The sequence below is a fragment of the Phoca vitulina genome, unplaced genomic scaffold, assembly GCF_004348235.1.
Source record: "Phoca vitulina isolate PV1807 unplaced genomic scaffold, GSC_HSeal_1.0 scaffold5, whole genome shotgun sequence".
Classification (NCBI taxonomy): domain Eukaryota; kingdom Metazoa; phylum Chordata; class Mammalia; order Carnivora; family Phocidae; genus Phoca; species Phoca vitulina.
The window spans coordinates 74,840,118-74,854,444 of NW_022589708.1; the positions used below are offsets into that span (position 1 = coordinate 74,840,118).

A 14,327-nucleotide genomic window follows, 5' to 3' on the forward strand; every position below is an offset into this window, starting at 1 on the left:
ACCTTTATTCCCCTCTTTCTGCAACTACCAGCTCCTTCTCCTCAGCTTGTCCCAACTTGGTCAGATGTCCATTCAGAAATATGCCCACTGGTACCCCACAAATTGGCACGAGCGCTGTGACTGCCAGAAGCCCACCACTTTGCTATCCCATCAACCGCCGTGCAACCATGTGCAGCCCACAGATTCGGCCGTTAAGATGACCGTGGGGCCACATCACGTAAATAGCTAGTAACCAACTCGAGAACGCGTGGTTTGAGGATACTCTGGTATTTATGGTTAAATAGGATTTTAAAGTTATTATTATGAACCTTAACTAGTCAGGTAGTCTTATTTACTCCCAGAAGTAAAGAGGTTAATAAAAAGATGAAGAGGTGCCAATCCACGTTTGGTCAGCATCTACCACCATGATGACAACACCAGTGGGCTCTCTCTCTAGCTCTCCATATTTATCTGGTACTGTGAGCAAAGCAGAAGCAGCCCGGCTCTCCTCGTCTCTCCCACTTGTGTCCCATCAGTCCACACCCACTCCCAGTCCCCATCACTGCAACACAGAGAAAACAGCAGCACCCATACGACAGAAAACTCCACAGCGAACATTACAAGTCTCCTCAAACTGAAGGGGGTAAAGACTTCATTTATGAGAAGCTTCTATGAAGGAAATTCGATTCTCAGTTAGTTTGTTCTACTTTAAAGTAAAAAATAATTATGATTTGATCTCTGTACTCCAGAAGACAAGAAACTGAAAGTGCCAAGAAATGGGTGCACTGTAGAAGGTCTGATATTTTCTAGGTTTTGCATATAAGTACAAGAAAAATAGAGTACCGTCAAGTCAGGAATAACAACTTATTATATAAATTAGAAGTGAATTTCAAATGCATTAACAAGGCCTAGAGATACAAGGATGAATGAAGGCAAAAGCTGTTACAATCCATGAATCCTCCCCAAATTGAGGGGTGGAGGAAGGCAGAGGAGAAAGAAGGCAGTAACTGCTTCCAAGCCCTCATCAACCCATCCTGCAGCCCTAGAGGGTCAGCATTAAACACACCAGTGCCTGGCCAGTCCTAACCAACAATTTCCCCCGTTGCCCACCTCAAGGGTCCTTATTGGATGTTATTCTTGATTTACATTTTTTCCTATCACCGAATTTCTCTCTCAGGCTTCCTGAGCAGGGAAACTCAAAAATCAATCATAAAATAAATAAACCCCCTTGACCTTAGAGAAAAGAAAAACTACAGATGACAAAGATCTTCAGTGTCAACTCACTTCTCCCCCAGCCAGGGAGACTGAAGCCAGTGCACTGAGGGCCCTACTGTGCAAATTCTCCAGGTGCCAAGGCTGCAAAGACAGAGCCAAAGATCCTGCCCTCAAGATGAGTGGGCCATGTGGTTATTCCCCTGACTGTTGCAGAACAAAGAGCAGGCTGGCTAGCTGCTGTACTACAAATTGTATGAAACAATTGTGGAGAAGCATCTCCAAGAGAGAAAAATGCCTGCAACACAAACATGAATAAGCTGAGAGAATCACGTGATACCTGCAGCTTCGCAACAGATCTAGTTTCTCACAGGAAAAAAAAATAGAAATGTAGCTATCATGTTTCCATCAGACATGCTATTTCAAACATAGAGTAAATAAGTAGGTGATGTACAAGGTGAAGAGGTGTCCAGGCTTGTCACTTACTGCTTCTATGATGACCGAGTATGGCGTTCTGGCCGTGAAGACAAAGCCCAGCTTCCTCGCTCCCTTCACCAACGCAGCTTCATCTGTGAATAGAGTTGAGGAGGCATTGACTCATCCCAGCTAATGGTAGAATTCTGTTGAGCATGTGTTATTTTTCAAACTAACCAAGCCCACAGCCATTGGCGAGGCCTGGCCTCCATGCACAGTGGTAAGGACTCGGGGTTTAGGAGGCACTCGTTCACTCCCAGCACCAGGGTCCTGAGGGCAACACTTCTGTTAGGTGGGAAGATAGGAGTTAAAACTAAGTCATCGGGACAGGAGTGACGGCATGCCTACTATTCTCGGTGGGGGTCAAGTTCCCCCTAAGGAACCTAAATAACATTCCCATGACTTTCTGACTAAACATCTCTGAGTGAGGCAGTGTTTCAGTTCTAGTACGGTGGGATTCAGAGCTCCAGAAAGTGGATTCAAGAGTTAGTACCCAGCTTAGTTCCATCAGCAGTTGGAAAATCTATGAACAAAGAAGCCAGTCCTCCCTCCCCTGAGAGTTTTGTCTAGTGCAGGGTCTTCTGCTAGGAGATGCAAGATGGCCTGGAGTCTCGCCCTGCTGTCACAGTGTTACAGGGGTCAGGAGGGCTCAGCACCACCTTTCTGCAGCTTTATCACTTGTCACCATAACCTGTAAACCACATGAGGTCAGAGGAAAACAGTGGGGTCTTTGTGGGGCACGCCGCCAAACCACACCGCCCACAAGTAACTGCAAACACCCGAGTTTCCAGAGAAGGGGACAGCAGGGCACTCCCAGCCCGGAGCCCTCACCTGGGGAGGAGGCCTGGTAGATGATGTTATCTCCATCCTTCTCGGGGACCACGGTGTGGCACACGGCCAGGAGGGTGAGGAACTCCTGTATGCACGGAGCTGTGGGCTACAGACATAAGGGCAAGATCATCTGGTAAAACACTGCAGTTAGATTCAGCCATCCTCTGCTTAGAACCCTGTACTGGCTTCCCACCCCCTTTAGAACAAAGTCGAGATCCTAGCAGGGACTCTGTGTCCCCCGGGATCTGGCAGCTGCTCACCATCCAGTGCCGGCCCCTCCCGCCTCTTCCCTCCTGCATGCTCCACCCACCGCTCCAGTATGTAGTCCCTCAGACAAGGCTCCACCTGTCCCGCGGCTCATCACCACCCTCCACCCGCCTGCAGCCAATTATCACTCATCCTCCAGGATGTAATTCCACAGTTGCTCCACCTGAGAAATCCACTATCACCTGGTCTTGGAACACCATTCTTGACGGGCTAACCCTGAGGTCAGGTGAGAACAAGGAGGCATGCGCCCTTCCCAGGGCTCCCCCAGCGCCTGCCCCACCTTGTTCCAACACTTCAAACACTCCTGCTGTTCACATGCTTCCTCCCACATCCATGAGATCTAGGAGCGCTAGCAGGTCATCTGTCTTCCTCAACAGTGTAACCCCAGGCCCCGCAGACAGAAGGCACTCAAATCTATGTTGGATCGAAACACTGAGAATGGACTCACCAAATGGGTGAGCCTTGTTCTTTCTCTTCCATTGTCCTGGCACTTACTCTACATCATGTCTGTTCTTTAACTTAATAATTGCTTAAAATGGGGGCACCTGGGTGGCTCAGTTGGTTGGGTGTCTGCCTTCGGCTCAGGTCATGGTCCCAGGATCCTGGGATCCAGCCCCATGTCAGGCTCCCTGCTCAGTGGGGAGTCTGCTTCTCTCTCTCTCTCTGTCCCTCCCCCCTCCCCGCTCGTGCTCTCTCTCACTCTCTCTCTCAAATAAATAAAATATTTTAAAAAATAATAATAATTGCTTAAAACCTGTAAGGCAGTGCATCCCATGCCTATTACTTAAAAAAAAAAAAAAAAAAAAAAAGAACAATCCTGGATATCTATTTAATATATTTCTCCCATCCCACACACACACTCCTTACAGTTTTCATTGGGATTAGACTAGGACATCTTAATACTGTTTACCCATCTAAGAATACAGAATGCCTTCCTATTTATTAAAGGCTTTTAACACTTCTAAATATATGTCCTGGCATATTTTCTTCTTAATTAATTTTTTATTCATTCAAAAAATATCTACATGTCTACCATACATGAGGCACTGCACTAGGCATTTTATCTACTGCTTTTTATATCATGAATAGAATCTTATTTCTATTACATTTCACAAGTGTCCATTCAGATGTAAGTAAAAACACTGAATTTGATAAATGAATTTCATGTCCAATTGTAATTAACCTTTTGCTGGTTCCCCAAGTTTCAGTGGACTCTCCTGGGTTTTAAGGCAGCCAATTATTGTATCATCCACAGATGATGACGTTTTCCTTTTCTTTTCTAACATATACACTTGAGTTCTTACTTGCCCACTTGGGCTAGCGCTTTCAGGAGGATGTTCAAAGCCAGGGGTGACATCAGGCCTCCTTGTCCTTGGGTTATTTTAATGCCAAGGTCTTTAATTTTTCACTGTTTGATAGGCAGCTGGCTATGCATTCAAGAGAGATTTGTATTTGCACATTCAGGAAACAACTCTGTGTTTTCTAATTTTTGCAGAGTTTTTGTCTTGGCTTTTTAGTCACAAATGGACAGTGACTAATATTTTAAAACATTCGTAGTTTCTCCTCTGACCTGTTAATATGATTTAAGAGCAGATGTATGGAAGAAAATAACTGTTCACATGGCTACTTCTTATCAGTCTTCAGGAAAAGGACATGCACAATTATAGTTCAGTGAAATCAAGTAAGTTAGGGGATTTATAGGTTCCCCAAGGTCTATACTACAAAAATGCTAAGAAATTTTACCCAAAAGCACTGTGACGATTGGGCTTCGATTCCAGATTGCCTTCCCCACCTGCAAACCTCTCCTCATATCTCACTGGCCAAAACTGTGTCAGGCTCCACACCCCTGACCTAAGCACTGTTACTGGAACCAAGTCCCCAGACCACCTAACCACATCTCACCCAACAGGGTGCTGGGAATCAACCACGGTGACGTCAGGTAATGGAATCTTTTGCTGAAGTGAAAAGTGACCATCTCTAGGAATATTAGTTATTAGCGTTTAGGGGATATACTTACAACATAATGTTAATTTCTTGAGAAGGCAGGATAAAAAAAATTATATACAGTATGATCTCATTATCTGCAGTGTGTTTTTATGTGAGTGTTCCCATGTATGGAAAGGAATAGATTGAAATGTTAACAGTAATTTGCAGCAAAGGACAAAAAGGAATTTAGGGGATTAAAAAAATATTTCTCTTTATATGAGAGTTTTCTGCAGTGAAAATAAATTGCTTTTTATGGAGAGGCCACCACTCCTTCCAAGTTTCTGAGAGTCATCACAGCAGCTTAAGAGAACTGGCCCTCCAAGAGAGGCATTCTGTTGACTGCCAACAACAGAAGAGTCCCGCGTTCCAACACACTCTCCCTTGTGCTGCTTTCTGTCACGCCTCGCTCTCAGGCACGCTGTCCCAGTCCTTACTGGTGTGGATTACCAGGCCCTGCAGCCCCTTCAGTGAATAATCCCTCTTCCAAACTGGCAGGGCCATCTTTGCCCCTGTCTGCCGTGCTGAAATTGGTCCCCCGGCTTGATCTAGGGGCTAAGGTGGGAGGTGGGGACAGACCCTGAGGAAGATACGCAGTTTCTGGCAAGACATCTTCTTTAGCTGAGACCTGGTCATGGGAGCACGGGGAAGCTACCATCTTCTATGAAGGGCCTTAGACCACTTCTGCAGGCCCACATGTTCCAGAAGAATCTGGGGGTCTCAGGAGCTCAGATGCATCTACCCAGGAGACCCCAACCCTAGTCCCAGGGTGTCCTTCCTACTAGACTTTGGTGCAGATGATTTTGTGAGGCTGCCAATTCTGCCCTTCTAAGAAGTTCTGCCAATTTTACAATTAGGTCTTGGGCCTGCTCTTTGGCAGTATTGGCCTCAGTGTCAGGGGTTGAAGGAAATATTGAAAGGCTGCCAAGGACGAGTCTGACTTCCATACAGGGCCTTACATTGGTAATTCATTGACCTGGGATTATTGTTCTCTCTCTCTGATGTAAATGGTGATCAGCAACAACCAGTTCCACAGACAATTCAATGAGATAGAAACACATATATAAAAATGTCATATGTGGAAAGGAAAAAAAAAAGATTGCTTTCTCCTGCATCTGTGAACTATGAAGTCCAGCACATCACCTCATCCCATAGTGAAACATGAAAGAGGATCTTTGATTTCATAGCAAATAGTAAAATATTTCTGAGAGCTATAAAGAGGAGTTGCACACACTCTCAAATTAAGTTTCCACTTGGAGTGGTAGGACAGACAACATTCCTAAAGATAAAAAGAAAATCCCTAAGACAAAGCCATTCTAACTTTGGTTCTCTAGTTAACCTGACATTCTATAATAAATTAGAGAAAGGAGACGAACTCCATTTGCAGCCTGTGGATGTTTGTAATCTATTTTAAACAAGTGCTCCGTGTTTGAAAATAATTTCTTTTTCTGTAACTTCCGAGAAAAGCCTTTTATAACTTCAAAGAACTGATTGTTGAAGACTATATACATGTATGTATGCATATATATGTATATATATCTTTTTAGAAGTTAATTTTATGTGTTGAAAAATATACATACACTCTATCATTTTAACCATCTATAAGTGCATGATTCAGGGGCATTAAAAACATTCACATTGCTGTGTACCCACCAATATATCTATACCCAAAACTTCCATCTTCCCAACAAACTCTGTACCCATCAAAGAGTAACTCCCTGTTCTCACTATTCCCTAGCCCCTAATAACCTCTATTCTGCTCTGTCTCTATGAATTTGCCTATTTTAGGTACCTCATAATCATAAAATATTTGTCTTCCATTTAACAGATTTTAATCTGCACGAAATGCTTTATATATCTAGAAATGAGTATTTTTTATTTGATAAATATAAAAATAGAAAACTAGGCATGTATAAAATTGGCACACCAAATCACAGCTATAAAGTATTTAAATGTACATATATAAACAATTTCTTCTTGAAGACTCAACTCAAAAGTTCCAGGCATAAGCATTCAAAAAAAAAAAAAAGTTGTATGATCTTCCTTGGTAAATCTTTGGGAAATTATCCCACCAATAGGAAGTCATGGGTTAGCAATGTAATCAAAGGACCACACGAACCATTCCTTGAAATTTTCCATAGGTTGATTCTTTAATAGGCAAATTCCATTTTGGCTATCAGCCCACACAAAGCTTAAAACATAGTCATAAAGGACCCAGAAAATCAAAAATGATGACCCAGGAAAAACAAAAATTCTGTAGCAGATGGAAGTACTCTCTTGGGAGGAAAGTAAAGGTTTTCTTGGTCCAAATGCTTTCATTTTAGTCAATGGTCCCAAGACAATTAAGAATGTGGGATATCCATAAGCTAAAATCCTGAAATGTTTCTTCCCTTTCTTCAACCATATTTTGGCAAAATAACCAAGTGATCTAAGAAGCTCCGTATTTAAAATGTTTTAAAAATCCATTAGGTACACTTAATCCAATCTCACACTTTCTGAAAGAAAAATATTGGAGCCTATGGTCTTCATTATTTATAGTTGAGCTAGATGTTAAATGTCAATGAGATAATTCACAGAGTAGCCAAGATGAAGAACACTTCAGAAGGCTTCAGATGAACATAGTTTTAAAAAACATTGAACGTAGGCAAGTAGGCTTTTACTAAAAAATTAGAAAATAAGTTCTCCAATCCATGGCCACATTATGCATTTAAAGAACTGTGAGTGTCCAGATGATTAAAATAGCCTTTAAAGTCTTCATGTTTTCATTGATGCTTATGGTAACCTAAGTCAGGGCTTCCTTTTCATAAGGGCTGCATCTGCCCCTACTCTCAATGGCCTTCCCACTGGAATAAAAGGAAATCTGGCTCAGAAGAGTAGAAGGTGAGGAGGAAAAGGAAGAAAAAAGGAGCTCACTAACTTCTCTAAGAGTGGGGTTCCTTCCAAAAATGCCTGCCATTGTCCATGGGACAGGAAATGCCCATTAGAGGATCCTGATCCAAGCTCAGATGTCCACTCAAAGGTCAAGAGAGGACAGGCTAGAGAAGAGCATGTGATCAGCGGTCAAAAACCCAGCACACACACATGGGTTCAGTTTTGAAGAGAACGTCTTGTATGTGTATATAAATTAACTGAGCTCAGTATTTCAAGATTCCAAAAATAGAGATCCCAGCAGCAAATAGAGTGTGTCTCCCAATGATCTCTTCTCCAAATGAGATTTGCCCCCTGTCTACTGGTTTTCTATACCAGCCCACATGTTAGGTGAATGAAATACCATCCAGTGTGGGTGCCCACAATGCCCACATTGCAACAATTATGTTAGCCTTAACACCCACCAAAGAGATAAGACTCCTTTATCTACACAAAACAAAATCACCTTCTCAGGGAGTGTTACCATACCTATTCCTATGATGCAAAGGTATACAATGGCGCCTAGTGATTTTACATCTGTAGAAATCCCTTGAGTGTTTTTTATTCATCTCTTTCCCTAGTTCCTACAAAGGTGACTGATATAAACTACCAAGAAGAATGAATAGATAAGTGAGTCTCTTACTTAAACAGGGATCCACTCATGTCCTGCTGTTCCTGAGCCCACACTGGGATCCCGAGGTACTCCATGCACTAGGCTCACCTCACTTCCTCTGCTGCTTTCTCACCTACTGATCTGGGCCAGGAAAACAAACTTCCTGAAAGGAGACTGACAGCAGTTTCCTAAGCCTCTAGGACACCCTTCCACCTTCTTACCCATTCACCACCCCAACCCAAACAGACACATTTAGGCAACCTAAACACTCTCTGAGTACTATTTGAGAATACCCGAGTCCTCTTTTCCGAAAGCAAGTCCTCACAGGGCCCATGTGTCCTCTGACATCCTTGATTAAAGGTACCCTCCTCTACAGAAGTTTCTTCTGAGATGCCACTCTTCTACTTGGAGAACCTCTAGCCTAGTAGTTGGACCTACCTCTAACATCAAAATTCAAAAAAAAGACCACATCCATGCCTGTGAGGGTGACACAGAGCATGGACTTCAGCAGCACCCACTGTGTGATCTGGGACCACTACAGCAGCATCACAGGGGGCTGAAGCAGAATGTCTGCATCCCAGCCTGTGGACATGGGTACCTTACACACTCACATTTGAGAACCGTGGCTGGGAAGGTTTTAGCATCAACAAATGGGCAAGTGCAGTGGAGAACAGGAAATTTCCTCACTGTGAATTCAGAGAAAGTCTTAAAAATATTTGTACCTTAACAAAACTTTGGAATGATAAAGTTTTAATTTTGTTCACGTGTACCTAACTTTGAAAATTTTTCAGAAAAAAATAATATCAGGTCTAATCTATACTGATTAAACCGGTTACAAAATGCTTCGATCATTAAATACTTTTCTAAGTCAGTATTTTTCAAAGTAGCTTTTAAAACGAATTTAGGCTATCCTATAGTTAATCCTGGTTTGTTGGAATAGTTGAGATAATGTGATGTCATAGTTAAGAATCCAACAGACTAAGGTTCTGAGTCTCATTTCTAGATTTGTTTGCTGGTAACTCTTGGCCAACTCAATATTTTCACACAGCTTCCTGTCACCTCTCTGGGGTGACTCAAGTGCTAAAGGAAATACACATCAAATGTTTGGCACACAGTAGGATGCTATAAATGCTACATGTTGTTCTGCCTTACTTTCCTTCCCTAAATTATCCTGGTCCAAGCATATTGAGATTGCTTTTCCAAAATGCATGACCTCTTAGATTCACAACTGTGAATAGTACTACAGAAATCTTAAAAAGCAAAAGAAATCCACAATGTTAGAGAATTCCATGGTAAGACTCATCTCAATCTTGATGTGCAACTTTCTATCTTCACCACATATTTAATTCAGCTTTTCATTAACTTATCCAGAGTGTGAACCACATACTATTTATTTAAGATCACTTCCCTGAATACTAACACCAGAAAAGTAAAACTGCGTCTCTTCCCCAAGGTCTAAAATTGCAAATTTCAAGACACTACACATACACATAAATAGAAGTGCACCATAAGCTATGTAATGTCCTAGAAGCAAAATGGTGGCCTTACGTGATGATCTTCGATGTTCTTCAAAAGCCTCGGGTCATCAAAGTCACATGAGTCACTAGGGGGAGGAGGCATCCGGCTGTGAGAGAGACAAGAAAATATTTATTCAGTTCAGAAGTTCCTTTAAAATTAGCCCAAACCTAGTACGAATCTGTCTTCAAGAAGAACTACACCTAAAAAGCCTATAGATTTATATTAAACTTTTAAAGATTTGGAATACTGTATATTATTTCAAACCTTGAGACAGAAAAATTTAGCCCTACTATAAGCAAAATATTTTATAAGTTGCTATAAACAATGACATAGTTATAAGGAGAAGAAACAGGCAGGGGTCAACACTTTGTCACTTTGGTTGGTCTGTTAAACTCCTACCATGGAAAACTTCAGAGTATCTGCTCAAAGTAGGTAAAATAAGAGGAATGATTGCATCACATCTGTGCAATCATTTATGGCCAGAGCTCATATGTAGGAGAGAGAAGGAGGCAAATAATTTTGAGGAAGGAAGCTTGATATGATGGCTGTGTGCTATCACACTGAAGAAAGTATGAACGGTTAAGTATATTCCTGTATTCCCACTTCCTCCTGAATCTCCTTCTTCAGGACAAAGACAATGGAAGAAGTGACCACAGTCAAGGTGATGTCAGTCTGAACTCTGGTTGTCAGAGTTTTAGTACAGCAGAAACCAGCAGCTTACAAGGGGAAGCGCCTAGAATGCAAGCTGATGCCCCCAGCAGAACCTTGGGAACGCTGAGGAAATGGCAGCCAGAGGTACCTGTCTGATAAGGGGAACGTGGGAAGTAGGAGGGGTTCCAAGTCCATCTGAGGAAGAGTCAGCCTGCAGGAACCCTCCCTCATCCCTTGCAGCCAGGTAACTAAACCTTTTGCACCCAGCAAGCCATGGAAGGCTTATCATTTAGAGTAAACAGTCGGTCCTGGCTGATCATCCCATAGGGAAACCAGTCAGACATCAACTACACTGTCTCCCCTACATACACAGCCCTGCCAATCAGCTTTGTTAGTATATAAATCTTAAAATATGAGCATATATCATCACTAATCCTAAGAGAAATGCAAATCAAAACCAAAATGAGATACCACTTTACACCCACTGGGATGGCTATTATAAAATAGTAAAGAAACAGAAATTAACAAGTGTCATGAGGATATGGGAAAACTGTGTGTTACCGACAGGAATGTAAATGGTACAACTGCCGTGGAAAACAGTTTGGTGGTTCCTCAAAAAGTTAAAAATTACCACACAACCCACCAATCCCACTTCTAGGTATATACCCATAAAAACTGAAAGCAGAGATTCAGATACTTTTATACCAAAGTTCATAACAGCATTATTCATACTAGAAAAGGTAGAAAAAGTCCAAATTCACATCACCAGATGAATGGATATACAAAATATGGTAAACACACACAATGAAATATTATTCAGCCTTTAATGAGAATAAAATTCTGGTCTATGCTGCAATATGTATGTTACAACTTTGAAGACATTATGCTAAGAAGTGGGGAGTGAGTTGGAAGTACTAAATGAAGGACTTGCTATTTTTTGTTAAATCCCTGTAGTTCCACTACACTTTTAACACCATATTCATGTTTAAAATTTTAATTTGGTTCTCTCTTGGAATAACAACTATGAAATTTTATTTATAAAATATTCAGATAAAAATGTAATACAGAATTGTTCCTTCCCACTAAAGCATCAAGAAGTGCTAGAATCTACTTACCAAAAATCATCTGACGATGGTTCTCTTGTCAATTCTGGAAAATGACTGCCAGAAAGAGGGAAATAGCTGGTCACAAAACTGTAATCAAAAGAGGCACTCACACAAAAACATTCTCCAGGATAGATCATAGATAGGCCATGAAATAGTCTCCATAAATTTAAGAAAACTGAAGTCCTATCAAGCATCATTTCCACCTATAATGGTATGACTAGAAAACAATTACCAGAATGAAACTGAAAATTCACAAATATGTGGGGACTAAACAATATGCTTCTGAACGACCAATGGGTCAAAGAAGAAATCAAAAGAGAAATCAGAAAATATGTTGAGAAAAAAGAAAAATGGAAATACAACATAGTAAAACTTATGTAGCAAAATCAGTTCTAAGAAGGAAGTTCATAGTGACAAATGCCTACATCAAAAGTCAAGGGAAATCTCAACCTAATTTTACACCTCAAAAAATTAGAAAAGAAGAAAAATGAAGCCCAAAGTTAGTATAAGGAAGAAAGTAGTAAAGATTAGAGCAGAAATAAATGAAATAGAGGGGGAAAAGACAATAGTAAAGATCAATGAAACTAAGAGCTGGTACTTGGAAAAGATATACAAAATTGACAAACCTTTAGCTAGACTCACCAAGAAAAAAAGAGAACTCAAAATCAGAAATAAAGGAAGAGAAATTACAACTGATAACACAGAAATACAATGGATCATAAGACACTACTATGAACAATTTATACCAACAAATTGGACAACCTATAAGAAATGGATAAATTCCTAGAAACATACAACAGACGAAGACTGAATCATGATGAAACAGAAAATCTTAGATTGATTACTGGTAAGGAGATTAAGTCAGTAATCAATAACCTCCCAACAATCAAAAGTCAGGTTCAGACAGCTTCACTGGTGATTTCTCCCAAACATTCAAAGAAGAACACCAATCCTTATCAAACTCTTCCTAACAATAGGAGAGAAACCCAAACTCATTTTACAAGGTCAGTATTACCCTGATACCAAAATCAGACAAGGGCACCACAAGAAAAGAAAATTAGAGGCCAATACATGTGATGAACATAGATGCAAAAATCCTCAGCAAAGCAATAGCAAACTGAATTCAACAATACATTTTAAAAAATCATACACCATGATCCACTGAGATTTATTCCAGGGATACAGCAATGGTTCAACATCTGCACTCAATCAATGTGACACACCACATTAACACAATGAAGGATAAAAATCATATGATCATTACACTAGCTGCAGAAAAAGCATTAGACAAAATTCAATATCCATTTATGATAAAAACTCTCAACAAGGTGGGTATAGAGGGAACACACATCAACATAATAAAGGCCATATATGACAAGCCCACAGCTAACATCATACTCATTAGTGAAAAGCTAAAAGCTTTTCCTTGAAGATCAGGAACAAAAAGATGCCCACTCTTGCCGCTCTTATTCAACACAGCAGTGGATGTCTTAGCCACAGCAATTAGGCAAGAAAAATGAAAGGCACCCAAACCAGACACAAGTAAAATTGTCACTATTTAGAGATAACATGATACTATATATATATAGAAACCCCTAAAGAATACACCAAATAACTGTGAGAATAAATGAATTTAGTACAGCTGCCGGATACAAAATCAATGCAGAAAGGTCTCTTGTATTTCTATACATTAATAATGAACTATTGGAAATTTTAAAAATCCCTTTTACAATTGCATCAAAAAAAATGCCTAGGAATAAATTCAACCAAGGAGGTGAAAAACCTGTATACTGAAAACTGTAAGACATGAAAGAAATTGAAGATAAAATAAATGGATAAAGGGCTAGTATCCAAAATCTATAAAGAACTTATTAAACTCAACACCCAAAGAACAAATGATCCAATCAAGAAATGGGCAGAAGACATGAACAGACATTTCTGCAAAGAACACATTCAAATGGCCAACAGACACATGAAAAAGTGCTCAACATCGCTTGGCATCAGGGAAATCCAAATCAAAACCTCAATGAGATACCACCTCACACCAGTCAGAATGGCTAAAATTAACAAGTCAGGAAATGACAGATGTTGGCGGGGATGTGGAGAAACGGGAACCCTCCTACACTGTTGGTGGGAATGCAGGCTGGTGCAGCCATTCTGGAAAACAGTATGGAGGTTTCTCAAAAAGTTGACAATAGAGCTACCATATGATCCAGCAATTGCACTACTGAGTATTTACCCCAAAGATACAAATGTAGGGATCTGAAGGGGTAGGTGCACCCCGATGTTTATAGCAGCAATGTCCACAATAGCCAAACTATGGAAAGAGCCACGATGTCCATCGACAGATGAATGGATAAAGAATATGTGGTATATATATACAATGGAATATTATGCAGCCATCAAAAGGAATGAAATCTTGCCATTTGCAACAACGTGGATGTAACTGGAGGGTATTATGCTGAGCAAAATAAGTCAATCAGAGAAAGACATGTATCATATGACCTCACTGATATGAGGAATTCTTAATCTCAGGAAACAAACTGAGGGTTGCTGGAGTGGTGGGATGTGGGAGGGATGGGGTGGCTGGGTGATAGACATTGGGGAGGGTAGGTGCTATGGTGAGCGCTGTGAAGTGTGTAAGACTGTTGAATCACAGACCTGTACCTCTGAAACAAATAATACATTATATATTAAAAAAAAAAAAAAAAAAAAAAAAAAAAAAGAGGGGGGGGGGAAAAAAAGAAAGGGGGGAAATCGGAGGGGGAGACGAACCATGAGAGACT

The 14,327-nt window shown here is 40.7% G+C and overlaps 1 protein-coding gene across 5 annotated transcripts in view; it reads right to left on the reverse strand.

Annotated features, from left to right (window-relative positions):
- Nucleotides 1–14,327, reverse strand: part of LOC116631775 (phospholipid-transporting ATPase IB) — a 590,846-nt gene that overhangs the window by 404,107 nt on the left and 172,412 nt on the right. For all 5 annotated transcript variants that reach the window (XM_032403315.1, XM_032403320.1, XM_032403319.1 and 2 more), the window contains exons 15-18: nucleotides 11,551–11,595; nucleotides 9,815–9,890; nucleotides 2,497–2,602; nucleotides 1,678–1,760 (exon numbers count right to left, since the gene is read on the reverse strand). In XM_032403315.1, coding sequence (XP_032259206.1) covers nucleotides 1,678–1,760; nucleotides 2,497–2,602; nucleotides 9,815–9,890; nucleotides 11,551–11,595 — 310 coding nt within the window. The remainder of the gene's footprint in view (nucleotides 1–1,677; nucleotides 1,761–2,496; nucleotides 2,603–9,814; nucleotides 9,891–11,550; nucleotides 11,596–14,327) is intronic.